The 20,770-nt window shown below is 52.2% G+C and overlaps 1 protein-coding gene across 1 annotated transcript in view; it reads right to left on the reverse strand.

The window, feature by feature from the left end:
• SPIDR (scaffold protein involved in DNA repair) overlaps nucleotides 1–20,770 on the reverse strand; it is a 373,264-nt gene that overhangs the window by 2,370 nt on the left and 350,124 nt on the right. The window contains exons 17-19 of the mRNA XM_055129012.1: nucleotides 6,206–6,299; nucleotides 2,337–2,451; nucleotides 1,979–2,032 (exon numbers count right to left, since the gene is read on the reverse strand). Of these exons, the coding sequence (XP_054984987.1) occupies nucleotides 1,979–2,032; nucleotides 2,337–2,451; nucleotides 6,206–6,299 (263 nt within the window). The remainder of the gene's footprint in view (nucleotides 1–1,978; nucleotides 2,033–2,336; nucleotides 2,452–6,205; nucleotides 6,300–20,770) is intronic.

Consider the following 20,770-nt stretch of genomic DNA (forward strand, 5'->3'; position numbering starts at 1 on the left):
CTCTCCGGGCGCAAAACACTCGAGAGGCCTCTGCAGCACCTCCTCTGCGGGCGCAGCGCCCTTCCGGCAGCAACACGCCCTGGCAGAGGAAGCTGGGGCTGGTTTCTCAGGAAGGCTGCAGCCAGTGGGCACTGAGCGGCCCGGCGCTGGGCTCTCAGGACAGTGCTCGGCCTGGGCCTGCATCTCCAGAACTGCAACACTCGCAGGCCCAGGGCAGACAGGCGGCAGAGACACGGGGGCTGTTCAGGGGCCGGTGGCCGGACGTTAACCCCAACAAGCAGAGACCAAGGCCCTGTGCACACAGCGGGGAGACGCAGGGTCGGCCCGGAGGCGATTCTCTGCCTCTCTCCCCCTCTGCAGACTTGGGGTTCCTCACCGAGAGTCAGGTCGGCACTGGGACTGGTGCAGTGACACAGGTGAAGGAGCAGAGTCAGGCTCAGGGAGGTCCTGAGGGCCCCGTGGCCGGGCTCACACAGGATGCGGGGGAGGGGCGACACCAAGGAGGTGTCGCAAGGACAAGCAAGACCCCTGCTGGCTGTCCAGGGGGCGCAGGGCAGTGACCTCCAACCTCTCTCGCTGTGGGCACACGCCGCACAGACTGGCAGGCACAGACAGGTGGGCAGGCCGGTGCTTTTTAGTTTAAATCCCCTCCCCCCAACTCAGCTGTGCAGTCGTTGGCCTTCTATTGCTCCCCTGTGTGTATCTTTAAGTCCCACATATAAGAGAGATCATTCTGGACCTACCCCTTTACTCAGCATGACTTCCTCTAGTTCCAGTCATGTTGCTGCAAACTGTATGATTCCGTTATTGGAGCTGTATAATATTCCATCACACACACACACACACACACACACACACACACACACACAACTTCTCAATCCATTCCTCTGTATTTGGGCATTCGGGTGTTTCCCTATCTTGGACACCGCACTAAGTGCGGCAATGAACAGTGTCCACCGGAACGATGCTTCACTACCCTGGGGATACAGATGATGGTTTTCGGCCTCCACACGTGTGGAGCAGCACTGGAGTAGGGGCGGGTGCCCTAGTCTCGTGTGCCCTGGCAAGGATGAAGGGCTGTGTGGAGCTGCAGGCACGGAGGGAGGGAGACAAGTTTCTCTGCTGCTCATCACCACTTAGCTCTGCACATGCATGTGCATGGAAAGGGTGACCCTGATTTTATCAAAAGTATAAACTTCTGACTCAAAAAAAATGCCATCAAAACAAAACCCCCACCCTACAGTGCAGCAACAATTTTCAGGAACCGTAAAATCAAGAATAACTATACCCGGTCATCAATGCTATCAGTCCGGGGCAGTGAGATGTGTTGGAAGCTGAGTGCAATGAGGGATCACTACGCCCAGGCACTGTCTCTGGGCCGGACGACAGGTCTGTCTAGCCAAGACTGCCCGTGATGAGACTCCGAGCCAGAGTGCCGGCTGCCTCCTGGGGGCCCTCGGGACGTGGAGGCTGGCCTGCACCTGACAGGGCCCAGCCAGAGCTGAGGAGATGAGGGCCAGGGGCCGGCACAGGCGCGGGAGGGGCCATGGGTCCTGGCTTGCCGCCCAAATGCTCTGCCCAGCACTTTCCCGACCCTCTCCGCCATTCCCCGAGGAGACGTGTCCCTGCGGCCACTGATCTCCTATCTCGAGGATCTGTTCCAGGGCCTCTCCCTCGGGGCCTGGGACCGGGCCGTGGGCAGAGCTTTGCGTACGAGGGCCGCCCCAGATCTAATCGCTGGCATCACACACAGGGCCATGCCCGGGGACAGGGCATCTCCAGACCCCACACGAGATGAAGCCAGGGCAGTGCACCCACCGCAGCTGGTCAGGAAAGGACAGGCCTCCGAGTCCACGTGGGGCTGTCCAAGACTGAGCGTGCTCCCAGGTCTGCGGGCCTCTGAGCACAGCCTGCACAGCGGACGGTCTCTGGGGTGACCACTGACCTGGCTCCAGGGGACACCCCGGGCTGGACTTACCCCCTCCTCGCAGACAGCAGACTGCAGGAGCGACGAGATACTGCTTTGCAACAGCTGCAAACAACAGAGGCTAGTCAGGCTCCAGGCGATGTGCTCGGCCGACCCCCGGACTCAGCCCCTGCCTGTCGGATTCAGACCCCTGCCTGCTCCTCCTGAGTGCTCGGCCGACCCCCGGACTCAGCCTCTGCCTGTCTGATTCAGACCCTGCCTGCTCTTCCTGAGTGCTCGGCCGACCCCCGGACTCAGCCTCTGCCTGTCGGAGTCAGACCCCTGCCTGCTCTTCCTGAGTGCCAGTTCCCGGCTGACACAGGCCAGGCCGTCTGTCCCGCCCGTGAGTCCCAAACCCGCGCCAGCCTACCTTGACCTTCACTGTGGCCTGCGGGCAGGAGGGGCAGTGTAGGAAGACCTGCAGGTGCCTTTTGAGCAGAGGGGCGGTGAGCCGACGGCCGCAGCTCCCACAGGAGAAGGCTCCGCTGAAGTGCAGCACAGGGAAGAGACCAGAAACAGCACAAGTCAGTGACAGCCGACCCAGAAGCTCCCGCAGAAACCAGACCTGAGCAAAGGCAAGAAGCAGCTCGGGCCTAGAGCATCTTCTAGGGCTAACAGAAGTTTCTCTGAGGAGAAGCATCATGGCTTTAGGGAGGGCTGTGGCCAAGAGTGAGAGGGGACACTGAGGCAGAAAAGGCTCAGTCCCGCTGAGCAGACCTCCCAGGAGTGCAGCGAGCTCTCTTTGGGGTCCAAGGACGGAAGGCTGTTTCCTGTCTAGCTGAGTAAGAGAAAGGGAAGACCCTAACTTTCCCCTCGGTCTCCAGGGGTTACAGGTTCCAAAGCTGCCAGCGGTAGGGCTCATGCATACCACCGTACCCCCAACCGATGCTCTCCTCCTCACCACGGACTCATGGTCCCCATCTTGCCTAGGGCCTCAATGCCACTTTCTGTTGTTTATTTGGGGGCAGTGCTTGGGCTGACTCCCGAAGGTGTGGGGGTCCACACGGAAAGTCAGGTTCAAACCCCAGCCAGGAACATGCAAGGCAAGTGCTCTACCTGCCGACCAGCTTCACCACTGTTTCATGTACCCTGGAAATTAACCCTTCGTCAGAGGGATCATAGGCAAATATTTGCTTCCAGTCTTTTTATTCCTGTCAGGATTGCTTTTATGATGCAGAGCGCCTTAGTCTGATACAGTTTATCTTTGTTTATCTTTGCTTCTGTATGTTAGCTATTGGCACTGAATCAGACTCCTCTGACTCAATGTCATGAAGAGTTCTAACTAGGTTTTCTCAATACACTTTATGGATTCTGGCCTGATACCGAGGCCTCTAATCCACTGAATAACTACTGTGCACGGTGCAAGTTGGGTGGGGATTTGAGTCCATTCCACTCGTGACTGACCAGTCTCCCCAGAGCCATTTGCTGAAGGGGTTTCCCCCGCGCCAGCTCATCTCTTAGCCCTCGCCAAGGACAAGCTGATCACAGCCCTGTGGGCCTGACGCTGGGTCTCACTTCTGCCCCACAGGTCTGAAAGTCCGTCTTTATCCCAATATCACACCGTCTTGATTATCATGGCCTTAAAATGTAAAGTTAGTAAGAGAAAAGCCTCCCATCTTATTTTTTTCCAGATTTGCGTGGCTGCGTGGGAAGTTTTACTACCCCATATAAATTTCAGCAGCATTTTGTCTATGTCTTCTTTACAAAACGCACGTGTTTTATATATCCTTTAAGTGAGACGTATAGTTTTAATTGGAAGAAAGTTGCTTAGAGAAGCATGAAAGGAGAGAAAGAGAAATTCAGGAGAGAACAGCCTTCTCTAGGGGGGGACAGCCCACCGTGTGTGTTTTCACAGGGACTGCCTACACCTCTGTGATGCTCTGGGTCATTTTCCCAGTGCAAATCCCTCCTGTCCATGAACAGGAAATGTGTTTCCATTTTCTTGGGTCTTCTTTTATTTGTTTTAGTTGTGATTTATAGTTTTCTTTGTATAAATCTTTTATGTCACTACACTGATTCCCAAGTACTTGATTTTTTTCTTTGAGGTGTGATTGTGAATGGGGTTTTATATTTTATGTATTCTTTTATCACTTGTGTAGAGAAATGTCATGAATTTCTGTACGCTGCTTTTGCATCCTGCCACCTTACTGTTAATAGTTTGTAGGAGGTTTTTGTTTTTGGTCATCTTCAGGGTTTTCTAAGTAGAGGATTATGTCATCTGCAAATAGCGGTAGTCTGGCTTCTTTTCCGATCTGGATGCCCTTAATTTCCCTTTCTTGTCTGATTTCTTATGGCAAGAACTTCCACTTCCAATACTATATTGACTAATATGGTGGTGAGAGCGGATCACTTTGTCTTGTGCCTAATCTTGGAGGGAAAGCTTTAAGTTTTTCACTGTTGAGTATGATATTAGCTGTTGGTTCAGAGTAAGTGGCTCCAATTACACTGAGAAAAGTTCCTTCTATCCCCATTTTCTTGCTAGTCTTTATCATGAATAGGTGTTGGATCTTGTTTTCTGTATCTGCTGATATACTCATAGTTTTCATTTTTCCTTGTATTGATATAGTATATTATGTTGATAACTTCTGTACAGGAAACCATCCATTAACCTCTGGGATAAATCCTACTTGGTCGGGGCCAGAGAGATAGTGCAGTGGGTAAGGCACTTGCCTTGCATGTGGCAACCCAGGTTCGGTTCCCAGCAACCCATATGGTCCTTTGAGCATCACCAGGACTGATTCCTAAGTGAAGAGCCAGGAGTAACCCATAAATATTGCTAGGTGTGACCTGAAATTTTAAAAAAATCCTACTAGGTCATGTATGATCCTTTGGATGTATTGTTAGATTTGGTTTGTTAATATATTGTTAAATCTTTGCATCTATATGCATTAGGGATACAGAGCTAAGTTTTATTATTTAGTGGTGTGTTTGTCTTTTGGTATCAGGGTGAAGTTTCCCTCAGAGTAACTGTATGGGAGAGTGAATGGAAAAACTCTTACTTTAAAAAAAACAAACACTTTTTTATTGAGTCACTGTGAGATAGACCCTTACAAAGCTGTTCATGATTGGATTTCAGTCACAGAGTATCCCAACACCCATCCCTCCGCCAATGTACCTTCCCAGCACCAGTGTCCCTCCCATCACCCCTGCACCTGCTCTAGGGCAGGTTCTCTCTCTCTCTCTCTCTTTCTCTCTCTCTCTCTCTCTTTCTCTCTCCCTCACTCCCATCACCCCCTGCACCTGCTCTAGGTCAGGCTCTCTCCCTCTCTCTCACTCTCTCTCCCTCTCTCTCTCTCTCCCTCACTCCCATCACCCCCTGCACCTGTTCTAGGGCAGGTTCTCTCTCTCTCTCTCTCTCTCTCTCTCTCTCTCTCTCTCTCTCTCTCTCTCTCTCTCTCTCTCTCTCTCTCTCTCTCTCTCTCTCTCTCTCCCCCACCCCCTTGCTCCCTTTTGGGCATTATGCCCTCAGAGCTTGTCCAGAGTAATCATTCCCAGCTATTATTGTCATCCTGGTCTCTTCTCTATCTTACCTACCCTCCACCCTACACACACTTGTGGTTAGATCCAACCACTGACCAACCCTCCTAACCCCTGTTTTCCCTGGCCATGGATATGTGTGTATATCACAAATGAGTGCAGTCATTCTATATCTGTCCCTCTCCTTCTGACTCATTTCACTCAGCATGAGACTCTGCATGTCCATCCACTTATAAGCAGTCTTCATGGACAGTTTACTTCTATGACCAGTGTTTACGCTAGTTACTACTACCACGTAAACTAAGAATTCACACTTGTCTTCTTACTATGATCCGGTGATGACATGTTTATACCCCAGGCCACCAGCAAAGGTGACATCAAGGAGATATACTCGCCTTCCTCCTCCTCCTCTTCTTCACAGGGGTGGGGAAAGGCAGAGGCAGAGGGGCTGGCCCACAGCCAGTCCTGTGCACGACAGGGCCTCCCCCCTTTTCTGTGTCCGACCCTCCCACAGCTTCTTAGGAGGAAAAGTGGGGCCCACGGCTACTCCAGTGGACACGAGGCGAGCGTCAACAGGCCCCGGGTTCCGTCCCCAGCATAACCCTATCACAAAACAGAAAGAGAAAGCAAGCAGAAAGGAAACCCCGTGGCAAAGACAACCTGGGAAGCCCAACAAGGGACCGGCGAACCCGAGAGCGTCCAGCTCGTGTCGAAGGGGCACGAAGCCCCGTTCCCGAGCACTCGCCCCGCCCTGCCCCTCACCTGCTCCCGGGGCTCTCCTCCAGTCTCCCGCTGCCACACCAGCTGCACACCGGCCAGGAGCAGGCCGTGGGCTCATCCACGCCGGCCACGGTGCCTGGGAAACGACAGAGCGGTCAGCCGCGCCCGCCCGCCCCACTTCTGCCTGCCCACCAGTTGTTTCTTCTCTTTGGGCTTATGTACACATTCCTAGGCATTAACAGCATTACTCCTGGCAAAAACAAAATAGAAAAAATAAGAAGTTTGCAAACATCACCGAGTGTTTTCATTCCTGCCCCATCCTCCCTGTTCTTCTGCCAGACGCACAGGTGCCGGGACCACCACCGGCCAGCACCGCGGCCTGCCTCTCCCCCTGCAACGTGCCGGAAGGCTCCTCGTCCACGTGACGCGTCCAAGTTTCCGCTGCGGACATGTAGGTCTAAGCTTCTTTTCTCCCCTTTCCAGGGGCCGTCCCCAGAGATGCCCGGGGGCCCCTCAGCAATCAGACCGTCAAGACCAGGCAGGGTGCTGGGGACTGAGGGACTCAGAGAGGCCCAGCCGTGCTTCACCCTCGAGTCCTATCTCAGGTCCTCGAGGTCGCAATGTCATGGGGTTTTGTTGTCTCTGCTGCTGCCCTAAGAGTCTGATCTTTGGACCAGACCCAGCGTGCCTGGGGCCACCCCTCAGCGCAGGAGTCAGCCTGGAGAGCCTGGGGCTACCCCTCAGCGCAGGAGTCAGCCTGGAGACGCCTGGGGGCTTGCACCAGACCCACCCACAGCACTGAGGCCTTGCACCAGTGTCGGCAGCAGGGGGGCGGTGGGCCTCTCCCTCCCTCGAGCAAGACCCTTTGCTGGCAGACTGCCCGCGCACAGTCAGCACGTTTGACAGCGCGAGTGCGAGAGCTGCAGCAACGTCTCCAGAGGTTTCCCTCAGGACTCTGAGTCAAAGTCGCATCTGCTCAGGCCGAGCTCCCAGCAGTGCTTGGCGTGACCTAAGTCACAGCCTCCTTGACAAGGAGCTCTTTATTCTACTTCTCCTTTCTTGGATAAAGAACTATTCTCATTGGTTTCTTAGTATTGTCTCCTGGGATTTCTCCAGGTTTGTTTGTTTTTTTTTTTTGCTTTTTGGGTCACACCCAGCGATGCTCAGGGTTTACTCCTGGCTTTGCACTCAGGAATTGCTCCTGGCAGTTCTTGAGGGACCATATGGAATGCCGGGATCTAACCGATCAGCCCGTACAAGGCAAAAGCCCTACCCTCTGTGCTATCGCTCCAGCTCCGGGATTTCTCCAGTTTAGTTGTTTTTCATTTTAACACTTGTACCTTATTTATTCGATGAACAATGCCATCAAGTATGGGACATATGTGTATGCTAAAAAAAATGAAGAGGAAAGTTAAATTCCTATTCTTAGGAATGCCACAGTCTGATAGAAAAAACAAAGTAAAAATATCATGAAATGACACGTTATATGGGAGAAATACCTGTAAGAGATACGTAAAAAGCACTGCTACCCCACATAAACCATACAAAGGACACTTAAAACTCAACAATAAGGAGGGCCAGAGAGTACAGTGGGTAAGGCGCTGGCTTTGCATGGGGTTGAACCAGACCCTATCTCGGTGCCACACAGGTCTCCGAGTGGTCGGTCCTCTGAGTGATCCTCCGAGTGACCACCGGGAGTGACCACTGAGTGTAGAGCCAGAAGTAAGCAACAACCACCACAACAAAAATTCCCCAAACGAAAAAACCCACCTCAACAATAAGAACACAAACAACCTAAAACAACCTGGCTTAAAAATACCTTAACGTGGGTAGGGAATGCCAGTGTAGACCTGGCATGTATGAAGCCTGGGGTTCAATCCCCTGTATCACACACACAAAAAAAACCTAGCAGATCCTAACCATAGAAGAGACACCGTTGGCGAGCACACCCAACATCGGCTATCACGAGAGAAATAAAAATTAAAATGAGAGATGATTTAGCATGCCCATGTCTATTAGAATGGCCCAACCCCTAACCCTAACCAAATCAAACGCTAGTGAAGCTGCAGGCAACGGGGATTCTCATTAGCTGATGGCAGGAATGAGAGTGACACATCCACTCTGAGAGAGGGTCTGAGGGCTTCTTAAAAAGGGAAGTCCAGTAATCACCCCCCCTGTGTGACTAGCAATGAAGGTCACTCAAGCCCTCCACATGAAAGTCAGAGCAGCTCTATTCACATTCGTCAGAACCAGAAGCAACTAAAATATACTTCAGAGGGGAAGAGATAAAGGATAAGGATGTGGAATATTATTCAGCACTGAAATAAAAGTGCATTTCCAAGGAAAGACAGGGAAGAATCTATCTAAAATGCGTATTATTACCGAAGCCAACCATATGGATTCCAACTACATGACATTCCAGAAAAGGGGAAACTCAGGAGTCGTGGAGAGACCAGGGCTGTCAGCATGAAAGGGAGTGGAGAGACGAGCAAGGAGGGTTTCCGGTGAGCGAGGCCTCCCGCAACCCTACGGAGTGCTTGCGTGGGAACATGCCCCGTCTCCCCCTGCAGAAAGCACGGTACCAAGAATGCCCCTGAGGGTGGTGGACCTTGGATGGTGGCGCCTGCCCAAACAGGCTGACGCTCGGCCACACGCCCAGCCGGCCCGACGCTGTGGTGGTGGGTGTTGGTGAAGCCAAAGCAACTGTGCAGAGGAAGGATCGTGGGGCAGCTCTCCAGGCACGGACCCCTGAGAGGTAGGGGAGACCGGGGGCTAGGCCTGCTCAGGGATGGCTTCTGAGGGCAGTGCTGCACGCGGCCCACAGCCAGGCCTGCATCCCGCAGTGGGCAGGCCGGGACACAGAGCACCCGGGGTGCTGGATTCTAGACCTGATCCTGGAAGGACCGGGAGGTGTAGGAGAAATGTCAAACACGGGACTGAGAGTTTGCGAGTCCCTCAGAATGTGACGCATGGATAAGGCAAGTCACACTCTTTTAAAAGTCGTTAAATTAGACATTCAATGAAAAAGGTATGACCTGAGTTTCTGAAAGAATTGAAGCAGCCGCCTTTGCACCCTGAAAGCAAAGAATTTTACTGCCTGCTACAATAAGCATTAGGAGAAAATTTATCGGCAGAGGATAAAATAAAATGACGAGAACTAGGCTTGGTTTATTAAAACATGTTTATGCAATGCATGCTTGAATGAGTTTTAGAAAATGGAAATAATACGGCTTGATTTTGAAAAGACTACTGCCACAGACTTCATTGTCCCTGCAAATCTAATCAAGATTCGTTCAGAGGGATGAAGAGACAGTAAGGGCTTATACTGCAGCTAGAAAGGAGTGTGGATCCATGTACAGCAGCAGAGGCACGAGAGGGCCTCGGTGGGTGGGAGGGGCAGTGAGCCCAGCCCACTCCCCAGTGGGCCCAGGAAGTGCTGAGTGAGCCCCTAGCAGAGGATTCCAAAGATGTCCGGGCAGACATGTGCTGGCCTTTCCTCTCCCACCAAACTTGGGTGAAGAAGTGGCCGGAAGTCAGCCCTCTGGTTGGGGGCAGGGGGGAGGTGCAGGGCAGAGCGGTCCCCAGGGCTCCCATACTAGCCCTGCAGTGCTCCCTGACCTCAGGCCCCAGGGTCACACTAGGTGGACTTGGGGGCCCTCCAGGGCCACGCCAGGGGTGGGGGTGGGAGTGGCGAGGTGGGCACATCAGCCCCCAAAGTAAATACTTTCAAGAGCTCCCTGCAGTACAGCCTGGACCCAGCACCCTGCACCCTTCAAATGCTTGAGCAGGAAGGGGGAAGGGCCAGAGAGTGAGTACGAAGGGCAAGGTGCTTCCCCGGCCAAGGCTCAGCCGGGGCCAGGGTCCTGGCAGCTCCAGGTGTGGCCCAAAGCACAAACCAAAAAACTAAAGAATTTCTTTGCCTTCTGATTCTCCCTTAAGTGAACGTCATATATACGGAAACAGCTTCTAGTTACTTCCCAGCCATCCTTTGGAACTATTTCCGGTTGCGATTTCCAATGGTCATTAACTATATGTGCTTAATAGATGACGATATATTCCAGATTAAACATATTTTCCCAACTGGGGCCTTGTTCACTAAGTGGAGGGAAACTGCTTAATCCCATAGAAACATGAATGATATTAGCAGCCCCACATTTCCTAGGGAGAAAAGGGGCACGCCCGGGTGGGAGCCCCCAAAACCAGTCTTCAAAAGCTTCGGGAAGCAGCTGCACGGCCATCTCCAAAGGTACTGGCTGGACCTGAGGACACGCACCAAGGCCGAGCACTCAGGAGGGAGGTCCATCTGACGGGCAGCCCTGGGGAACGCACCAGACGGGGAAACCGATGGCGGACACGGAGGACAGGGTCCTCGGGGCTGTACCTGGAAAACTGGAGTGAGTTTCCTCAAGTGTAATATCTTTCTTCTTCTCTTTCTCTCTTGCCACACCCAGTGATGGGGAGGGATCTATTCCTGACGCTGCACTCCTGGGAAGTCTGGGATCAAACCCAGGTTCTCCCCATGCAAGGCAAGCACCATTTTTTAAAATTTAATTTTATTTATTTATTTATTTTTTTAATCTTAAGTTTTTATTTTATTGAATCACCGTGGAAAAAAATACAAAGCTTTCAGGTTTAAGTCTCAGTCATATAATGACTGAACTCCCATCCCTTCCCCAGTGCACATGTTCCACCACCAAGAATCCCAAAATACCCCCCTCCCACCCAGCCCCCACCTGAGTAGCTACTGATATTCACTTTATTCCCTCTATACTTTGAATACATTCAATATTTCAATAGAGAACTCACTATTACTGTTTGGAATTTTCCCGCAACAATCAGGCCTGCTGAAAAGGCATCACTTAATGATTTCTTTTCATTGCTGAGAATGAAGACTCTATGAGTCTGTTGCGGCTGTTGCGGCTGCGCGGTTTTGGATTTCTGATATTTTAACTCAGTTCACAGTCTAGATGCATTTCTGTAAGACGCCGCTCTGGGTGCCAAAATGGGTTAGAAGACCTCTGGGATCATAGTCTTTAGGAGCAGAGGGTCCGTTTCGCGCTCAGCAGCTTAGGATCTTATCTGGGCTGAGGGCGTGCCGGTAACGTCCCCTTCCCATGATCGCCTATGAGCCACAAAACTGCAAAATTCATACCACTGGGTTGGGAGTCTTAGAAGGTGGCTCTTACCACGTGGATATTGCTGCTGCCGCCATTTTCCGCGCAGAATGACAGGGTGGAGAGGAATAATCCATCCCTGGGCAGCACAGAGTTGTAGCACAGCTCAGTCTAGATGTATGTCTGTAAGAAGCCGCTCTGGGTGCCAAAATGGGTTAGAAGACCTCTGGGATCATAGTCTTTAGAAGCAGAGGGTCCGTTTCGCGCTCAGCAGCTCCGGAACTTATCTGGGCTGAGGGTGTGCCGGTAACGCCCGCTTCCCATGATAAGGCAAGCACCTTACTTGCTGTATTATTGTATCAGGTCTGGTTTGTTTGTTTTGTTGTTTTTGTTTTGTATTTTGACCACATCTGGTTTGTGCTCAGGGATCACTCCTGGAAGATTTGGGGACCACGTGGGGTGCTGGGGATTGAATCTGGGTCAGCTGCGTGCGACTCAACTGCCTACCTCCTGTGCCCTCAGCTCTAGTAAGTGTAATACTCCAACTCCAATGGAATATTATAACTAATATGGTAGTTATTCGTATCACATATCAACAACTTATATTTTACCTTGATACTATTTTTCAGATTGAAAAAATATTCACTAATTGTTTACATGAAGAAATGAAGTGTACTGATTTGGACGAGTCTTCCTTAACCTTAGGGTCACAAGGACTGCATGTACTTACTGGAGGCAGTTTAGTAAGAAATGGTTTTTAAAGTAATACTGAAACACGCAAAAGGAGCTTCACACTGGTCCGAAGCTATAGTATAGCAGGGAGGGCATTTGCCTTGCACATGGCTGACTCGACCCAGGTTTGGTTTCCAGCATCTCATATGGTCCCCAGAGCACTGCCAGGAGTAATTCCTGAGTACAGAGCCAGGAATAACCCCTGTGCATCACCAGATATGACCCAAAAGCAAAAAAAAAGAGCTTCACATAATGCTTTTTAAAAAATTTTTCTAAATACTTCACAAAATGTTTGTGCCCAATTCTCTAGCAAAAAAAAAATTGTCAAAAAGCTGTCAATGATTATGTGGCAAAATAAATTTAAATTTTACCCACTGTTTCCTAAATGACATGACTACTCACTTCTTTGTTAGAATAGGTTCTTTTCCAAGCTACAGAAGCTCTGCTGTCTTAGATCATGAACGGCTATTTTTGTTTTGTTAAATTATTTTCTGTACCTATTAACAGAATCCTGAAGAACTGGGAACAGTGTCGAGAAAGCATGTGTGGGAGGCACTACCCAGTCACCGCCAGGCTCCAGGCCGCTTTCAGACACTCGGGCCGAGCCTCACGCACGAGTGAAGCCCCACAGACCCAGGTAAAGCAGAGCTTTGCGACCTTGGACTCCAGGCTCAACGGGACCCGGAAACAAGATCCTCCAATCTCTGGTGCTCCAGGGGTCAAGCCCAGATGCCCCACCCTACTGGAGACAGATTAATACCTCACCGGGAAACCTCCACTACTTCACTACCCAGCCAGCAACATGCTCCAGGCTGCTTTCCGGACAAGTGGCCGCTTGGCACACCACAAGACACTTAATACTCATTTTCCATAATTTTTGCACCATATTTTATGGGGTTCAAATATGCTTTGAACCATAGAAACACATGTAAGGGCGATTATGAGCCTGGCAAGCTACCGAGAGTACCCCGTCCACACGGCAGAGCCTGGCAAGCTACCCGTGGCATATTCCATATGTCAAAAACAGTAACAACAGTGGGCGTCATCCGCCTGACACGGAAAGAGCCCCTAGTACAGCAGCATTAAAAAAGATGAGCAAGCAGAGGCTGAAAAAAATCTCAAGGACGAACTAGACTGCCAAAACAAAGAAAGACTAAAATGACTGTCTGTACTTTCAACGCACATACGCTGGCATCGGAAGCATCCATCAAGGACCTGATGGTGCAAGAGCAGAAGATCAAGTACGACATCACTGGTCTGACCAAAACATGAAGGCATCGATCACATCACACCATCTTCGACACTGGAGAACTGTTCCTCGGAACATGCGACAACAGAGGCGTCGGTGGTATGGGTGTCCTTGTCAACATGAACTTGGCCATGAGCATTGATTCACTGGAATGCCTAACAACCCAAATCAGACGATTACACTTGAATTGATGTGGCTCACTGCCAGCAGTTTCTATCTTCATCACCTACGCACCAACATCCAACTACGATGAAGAAGAAATTGAGAGTTCTACATAGAGCTGGAGAAGTTCTATAAAGAAGACCAAAGAGGGTGAGAGACTGTCTGAGTTCATCATGTCGACCAAGACTATCCATGGTAACTCACAGTTCAAAGGCCGAATCTAACATTGGACATGGGAGTCTCCTGGTGAACAGTTCCACAATGAAACTGACCACATCATATTCAATAGAAGGTTTTGCCTGACCGATGTCGCTATTGTCCCAAAATTTCAAACGGGATTGGACCACCATCTCCTTTGTGCAAAATTTTACTTTACAGAGCAGGGAGAAAGGTCTGCAAAGTTTAAGTTTAAGAAGAACTCCTAGAATGACCACCAACTGGGAGCTCTTTGGCACTACTGCAGCAATGTGGAAAGATGCCGTCCTTGACAACATCAAAAAGGAATACGATCGACTGGTTCAGCACCTCCATGACTTCGCAAAGAATGCAGAGAGTAAGAAAGCCACAAACAGACGCCTGTCTTCGGAAACTCTCGAGCTCATTCGCCAACATAGTTTGGCACAAGCCTCAGGCAACCACAAGCTAACATCTGAGCTCGCAAAGCTGTGCAGAGATGCGATAAAGGAAGACCTCAAAGAGAGAAGAGCAGCAGTGTTGGCCGATGTGGCAGAAGCCAGGAAAAGTATTTGCAATGCTCGCCTGTCCTTTGCCAACTACAAGACCAAGATGACTAATCTTTGACGTCCCGATGGATCTATCATATCTTCCAGAAAGGCAATGGAGAGGATTATTCATGACTTCTTCTCGGATCTATTTGACAGCTACGTCCACCTGCCCACATACCCAATTCGCAGGATGGATATGTCGATCCCAACGTCCTCCTTTCAGAAATCTGACATGCCATTTCGTCAGTAAAGATGCGTATAGCACCCAGTACAGACAAGATCACACCTGAACACCTGAAGAATCTGCCGCCAGTACTCATGCATACACTGGCTCAGCTCTTCACATGCTACCTGTCTGAATGCAAGGTTCCATCCCAGTGGAAAACCAGCAGGACTGTTCTGTTGTACAAGAAGGGAGACATCCATGACATCAGCAACTATTGTCCAATCTGCCTGTTGTCTGTCGTCCACAAGTTGTTTACTCTTGTCATCCTGAATAGAATAGGCAGAACACTAGACAAAGGACAACCATGTGAGCAAGCCGGGTTTGTGTTGAAAAGGATTCAGCACAATCAACTATATCCACACAGTGACCAAGCTCACTGAAGTTTCACAAGAGTTCAAGATGCCGCTCTGTCCAATGTTCATCGACTTAAAGAAGGCCTTCAATTCTGTTGAGACTGAAGCGATCATGAAAGCCCTAGCCAAACAGGTATTCAAACTCAGTACATCAAGATCCTCCGAGAGCTGTATTGTGGATTCACCACCAGGATCTCACCATTCTACAAGGAAGTGATCATTGACCTAAAGAGAGGGATTCGGCAGGGTGATACCATTTCACCAAAACTCTTCAGTGCCACCCTCGAGAACGTCATGCGATGACTGGAATGGGAAGGAATGGGAGTGAAGATAGACGGTCGGCAACTACACCACCTCTGCTTCACTGATGACATTATTCTCATAACACCAAACATCAGCCAAGTGGCAATAATGCTGGCCAGCTACGACCTCGAGTATGGAAAGGTCGGACTGCAGCTGAATCACACCAAAATAATACTCATGAAAAACGAACTAGTCCCTGACGTTCCATTTGCTCTCAATGGAACAAACATCTCCAAATGCAGCAGCTATGTGTACCTGGGTTGAGAACTCAACGTGAGGAACCAGAACTGCAGAGGAGGAAGAGAGCAGCATGGAATGCCTTCAAGAGCGCCGAAGAAGTGGTTAAGAGGATGAAGAACCTCTGGCTCTGGGCACATCTTTTTGACTCCACCGTTCTTCCTGCACTAACATACGCCTCAGAGACCTGGGCCCTACACAAACAGGATGAGAATGCTATTCGGGTATCCCAAAGAGGAATCAAAAGAGCTATGCTTGGAGTATCACGTTTCAATCAAGTGAGAGAAGGAATCTGGAGTTCCAACCTCCATCAATGATCAAAAATCAGGGATTCTGTCTTGTTTGTCAAGGCATCAAAAACCTGATGGGCCGGACACATAATGCGATTCAGAGACGATGGCTGGACTAGAGCTGTTACTGACTGGATTCCACGGGATGTCAAAAGACGACATGGCTGCCCACCAATGAGATGGTCAGACTTCTTCATCAAAACCCTGAATGAATGGTTTGAGGCTCTTCCTGTTCCTGGAGCAAGCAGATACCATTGGGCTACACTAGCACGCGACAGGGACAAATGGAGACGTTACTGGCTCCCGCTCGAACAAATTGAAGATCAACAGGATGACAAGTGATACAAGTGATTAACAGAATCATATTAGCTTCTTTTGCTGACATGAAAAAGTATAGTAGGGGCTGGAGCGATAGCACAGCGGCTAGGGCATTTGCCTTGCATGCGGCCAACCTGGGTTCGATCCCTGGCATCCCATATGGTTCCCCCAAGCACCGCCAGGAGTAATTCCTGAGTACAGAGCCAGGAGTAATCCCTGAGCATCGCTGGGTGTGACCCAAAAAGCAAAAAAAAAAAAAAAAAGTATAGTAATTGATTCTTTAATATTCTACTTTGAATATCTGGAATAAATTTCAGATATTTTGAATATATTTAGAATATTTTAATATATAAAATAAATTTACTACAGTCTAATACACTTTCAGATATAGCTGGTTTGGAATTTCAAATATTTTGTTAAGAAAATTACATCTATTGGGCTGGAGCAATAGCACAGCGGGTAGGGCGTTTGCCTTGCACGTGGCCGACGCGAGTTCAAATCCCAGCATCCCATATGGTCTCCCGAGCACAGCCAGGAATAATTCCTGAGTGCAAAGCCAGGAGTAATCCCTGTGCATCGCCGGGTGTGACCCAAAAACCAAAAAGAAAAAAAGAAAAAAAAAAGAAAGAAAGAAAATTTACATCTGTTTTCATGAGAGATACTGGTCTTTCATAAAAAATCTGGACTTGACATTAGGTTAATACTATCCTCATGAGAATAAGTTTGGAACTACTCCCTTAGATTCTATTTTCTGAAAATGAGTTAAGTAACTGGTTGAATTTCCTCCCTAAATATTTGGCAAATAATACACTAGTGAAGGCACTTGGGCCTGGAGCTTTCTAGCCTGAGAGACTGTCACCGATCACTCGTGGGGTCTCCCGGAGCCGGGCTGAAGGGCTGGGGAGTGCAAGGCCAGGCCTGTCGTGTGCAAGGGTCACCCGCATCCCTGGGGTCCTGACTCCGGGTCTGTGCGTACCAGACCTCTGAGCTGTCCCCAAGCCTGACTCACTGTTCTTAATGTCCTCTGTCCATTCACGTCCCCTTTGCGGCTGCTGTGATGCCCCGAGCAGTGTGATGCCTCGGTGCCTGCAGACCGTGTCCGGGCGCAGCTGGCCTGCAGCCACGTGGCGCCTGATCTTTTGCTCTGTGGGACTCGGTCTGGGCACTGGCGTGGGAGGTGGCTTACTTTCTTCAACGGGCCCGTCCAAACCGCTCCTCCTTCCGGGAGATCTGGTGGGATGTGGATGGCAACATTCCCTCATCACCGATTTGGGGGCCGCCAGCTTTGCTTCATTTTCTTTCTTTCCTGGTGGAGCTCAGGGGCTCCTCCCAGCCAGTGCTGGGGTTGCTCCTGACAGCACTCACGGGCCCCACGCTCCCAGCCCCCGCTCTTCGTGTCCCTCCTCTAGCGCCTCTCTGGAAGCAGGGGATGGTCTCTCTGTACATTTCTGTACAAATTACTTCTCTCTCTTTTATTCTTGGTTTGTCTAGCTTTAAGCTTATCGTTTCTGTTTTTTATTTTTGTGTCACACCCAGCAGTGCTCAGTAATTACTCCTGGCTCTGCACTCACTCCTAGCAGGGTTCTGGGGACCATCTGGGGTGCTGGGAGCCAAAGCTGACTCAGACACAGCAAGGCAAGCATCTGACCCACTTACTATTTCTTAGGTGCCAGGGTTATCATTTCTTAATTGATCTTTTCAAAGAAACAGCTTTTGGGGTCCTTGGTTTTCTCTTTTGCTCAATTTTCAAATTTGCTCACCACTGTGTCACTGTCATCCTGTTGCTCACCGATTCGCTCGAGCAGGCACCAGTAATGTCCCCATTGTGAGACTTGTTATTCTTTTTGGCATATCGAATACACCACCGGTAGCTTACCAGGCTCTGCCGTGCGGGCGAGATACTCTTGGTAGCTTGCCAGGCACTCTGAGAGGGGTGGAGGAATCGAACCCAGGCCAGCTTATACTCTTCTTATTTTGGGGAATCTCATCCAGCAGTGTTTGGGGCTTACTCTGTGCTCAGGGATCATTCCTGGCAATGCTCTGGGGATGATATGTGGGTGTCATAGGCGGGCTAAATGTAAGACAAGTACCTCAACCTTGCATCTCTCTCGCTCAATATTCTCTTTGCTTTAAGCATATGCTTCTTACAATGGTAACCTGGGGCCTGACGTATACACATACCAACAAAAGTCTAATTTCAAATAATAGCCTGCCTCAAGGGGAACAGAAGGACTATAGAGGTATTCTCAATTCCTACATTCCATTATTACATGTAACAGTTGTCGATCACGTCTCTCTGTGCGAGGCATTATCATGGGCTGTTATTATTGTTCCCTTATTTTTACTTTCATTTACCCTCCCATGCTCTGCATGAACTTTGCTTAGACCCAGTTTCTGAACTAGATCATTCTTTTTCACGTGATCCACCGGAGGCTTGTAGCTTTCCCGGGGCCTCTCCTCTGAGCCGTCCTGCTGGGCTGTGGGTGGGTGAGGTCAACACGTGCACAGGCTCACCAGGTGCTGCCAGGTGCCCTGAGAAGGCCGGGAGACAGGCGGGAGGACAGGAGGACTCAGGCTCCTAGCCCGTGAGGGTCCGTCCAGATGGGACCCCACCGGCCCGCGCGGTCAGATCCCGAGCCCCGTGGAGCAGACACTCCCTTCCCGGGCGAGCCCCGCCCCACCCTGCCCAGCCCTGGCCCAGAAGCTCCAGCGATGACTTGTCCCAAGCACAGTCCTGAGGGACTGTCAACATCTGCAGGAACTCAGGGCTGGCCCTGGGCAGGCGTGAGGCCGTGGTGCTCCCGAGCAGACGGTAGTGGGGCGGGGGTGCTCCCCGGGAAGCGCTGCTCCTCCACCCGTGCGCGGGGTTTCTCCAGGTCTCCTGGTGAGCAGCGTCTGCAGAGCCCCCTCCCTCCTGGTGCCGCCCGCCGCTGCTCCTCGCGTGCTTGCCAGGGGGCCAGCACCCGCGGGACCCGGGCCTGGCATCCTTCCCCAGAGAACGTCGAAGCCCTCACCCCTTCCTCCTCGGGCAGGTGGCAGGCGGGCAGGGGCCCGGCCAGGCCTGCGGCGTGCGGGGTAAGGGCTAGCCCCTGAACGCGCTCACTGGTCCCGAAGCCCCAGTTCCCTTTAGTGCCTGAGAAGCAGTAAGTCACGGAGGGCTGGGAGACGGCCCGGGGGGCAGCCCACACAGCCTGCTGCCGGGCGCGGGGACAGCAGGTGGCTCTGTGACTGCTTGTCTTGGTTTGGGGCCAGACCCACAGGCGCTGTGTGTAGGAGTGGCCCCAGCAGCCTCGGGACCTTCACCTGGTGCTGGGAGTGGGTACCTGAAACCCAGCTCTGAAAACCACGGTCCTCTCAAACAAACACCCGCAACGTGGGTCAGCCACACGCAGGACTAGCACCTTCCTCCCGGCCTACCTACCCGGACCACAGCCCCAACCACTGCTCCTCAGACCCCGGGCCGGGCTCAGCCTGCGGGAGTGCCCACACAGAGCCTGGGGCATCCCTGGGTGTGGCCCTTACTGAAAAGGAATGTGTAGGCCAGGCTTGGACAGGTGGGCCTTCGTTCGAAGTCGCATTATCCAGAGCTAAGAAGAAAGGCCCCATCGAGCCAAGGGAAGGCTCCGGGGAACAGGGCTTAAATGCACCCCTCGCTTTCTGCTAATCAAGCGGCACTCGACAGTGGGGCGCGTCAGGCTAAGTAAGAGCTGTGTCCTGGGGGGCGCCAGGAGGACAGGAGGTCCGGAGGGAGCGCGTGGCTGCAGACAGAGTCCAGCGGTGGGCGGGGCGGGCAGAGGGGAGGTGTGCCGGGAGCCGGGCACTGGAGGGCTGGCACTGTGATGCCATCAGCGTGCCCACACAGCCGCAGCGCCAGGCTCGGCCAGACCAGCAGCGCCACACGCGGGGGAGGCCTGGTGCCCCCGCGCAGGGTGCCCGTCACTGTTCCCAGCCTGGTCGCGAGCTGGCGGTCACTCTGTGCAGACCGTGGGGGCCTGCCCGGACACAGCGGGCACGGACGCTTCCCGACGCCGAGGCGGCAGTCCTGCCCCTGCTCGGGCTCCAGGGTGAGGCGAGGGGCCTCGGGGCTCTTTCCCTTCTTCCTACTTTATACATCTAAAATCATGCTGTATAGTCACCGACAGACCCTCCCGGCCCGCCCCAGCCCCACTCCCCTCTGCAGTGTGATGGCCTGTTTCCCGTGTGCGGAGTCCGGGTCTGGTCGGGGCACCTGCTCTCCCACACCCCCAGGCTGGATCTTCCACCCCAGAGCAGCTGCCGGCGCCCACTGCCCCACCGGCCCTGGCCGTCAGCATCCACATGGAGTCCTCTCCGGGAACGTGAGGTCCCCTCTCGCTCTTCGCCAGACACACTCAGGAGGGGAGCAGCCGAGGGAGGCGAGCGCCTGCCAGAACTCCCGTGCCTGGCATGTGACGACCCTGGGACCCCCCAGGGCGGGTTCTCGGCCGGAACGGCCAGTCTGCGGACAGCGGGCCAGGGGCAGGCGAGCAGGGCGGGAGCCTGCTCCTCAGCTCTGCAGCCCCCCGCCCTGGCAAGCGAGGCAGACGCGAGGGGCCTGCACGCAGAGGCCTGGGCACAGACCGTCGCCTCTCCACGCGGCGTCTTCCCACCTGGTTCCGACGTGCCCGAGTCCAGGTGCCGGGAGCAGCCGCACGGCACAGCAGCGAGGGGAAGAGGGGAAGGGGACGAGCGGGCGAGCAGAGGACGCTGCAGCGGGGGAGCAGGGGGGCCGTCCCCAGGCCTCAGAGCTCAGGCGCCCCCGGGCAGAGGGGCAGCCTCTCCCTCCCAGGCTGGCTGTTTCATTTCCGGGCGCACTCTGCAGTGCTCACGGCGATTCCAGGACCGAGCAGGACCAACTCCACGCTCGAGACAGACCTTAA

Source organism: Sorex araneus, chromosome 2 (assembly GCF_027595985.1).
Source record: "Sorex araneus isolate mSorAra2 chromosome 2, mSorAra2.pri, whole genome shotgun sequence".
Classification (NCBI taxonomy): domain Eukaryota; kingdom Metazoa; phylum Chordata; class Mammalia; order Eulipotyphla; family Soricidae; genus Sorex; species Sorex araneus.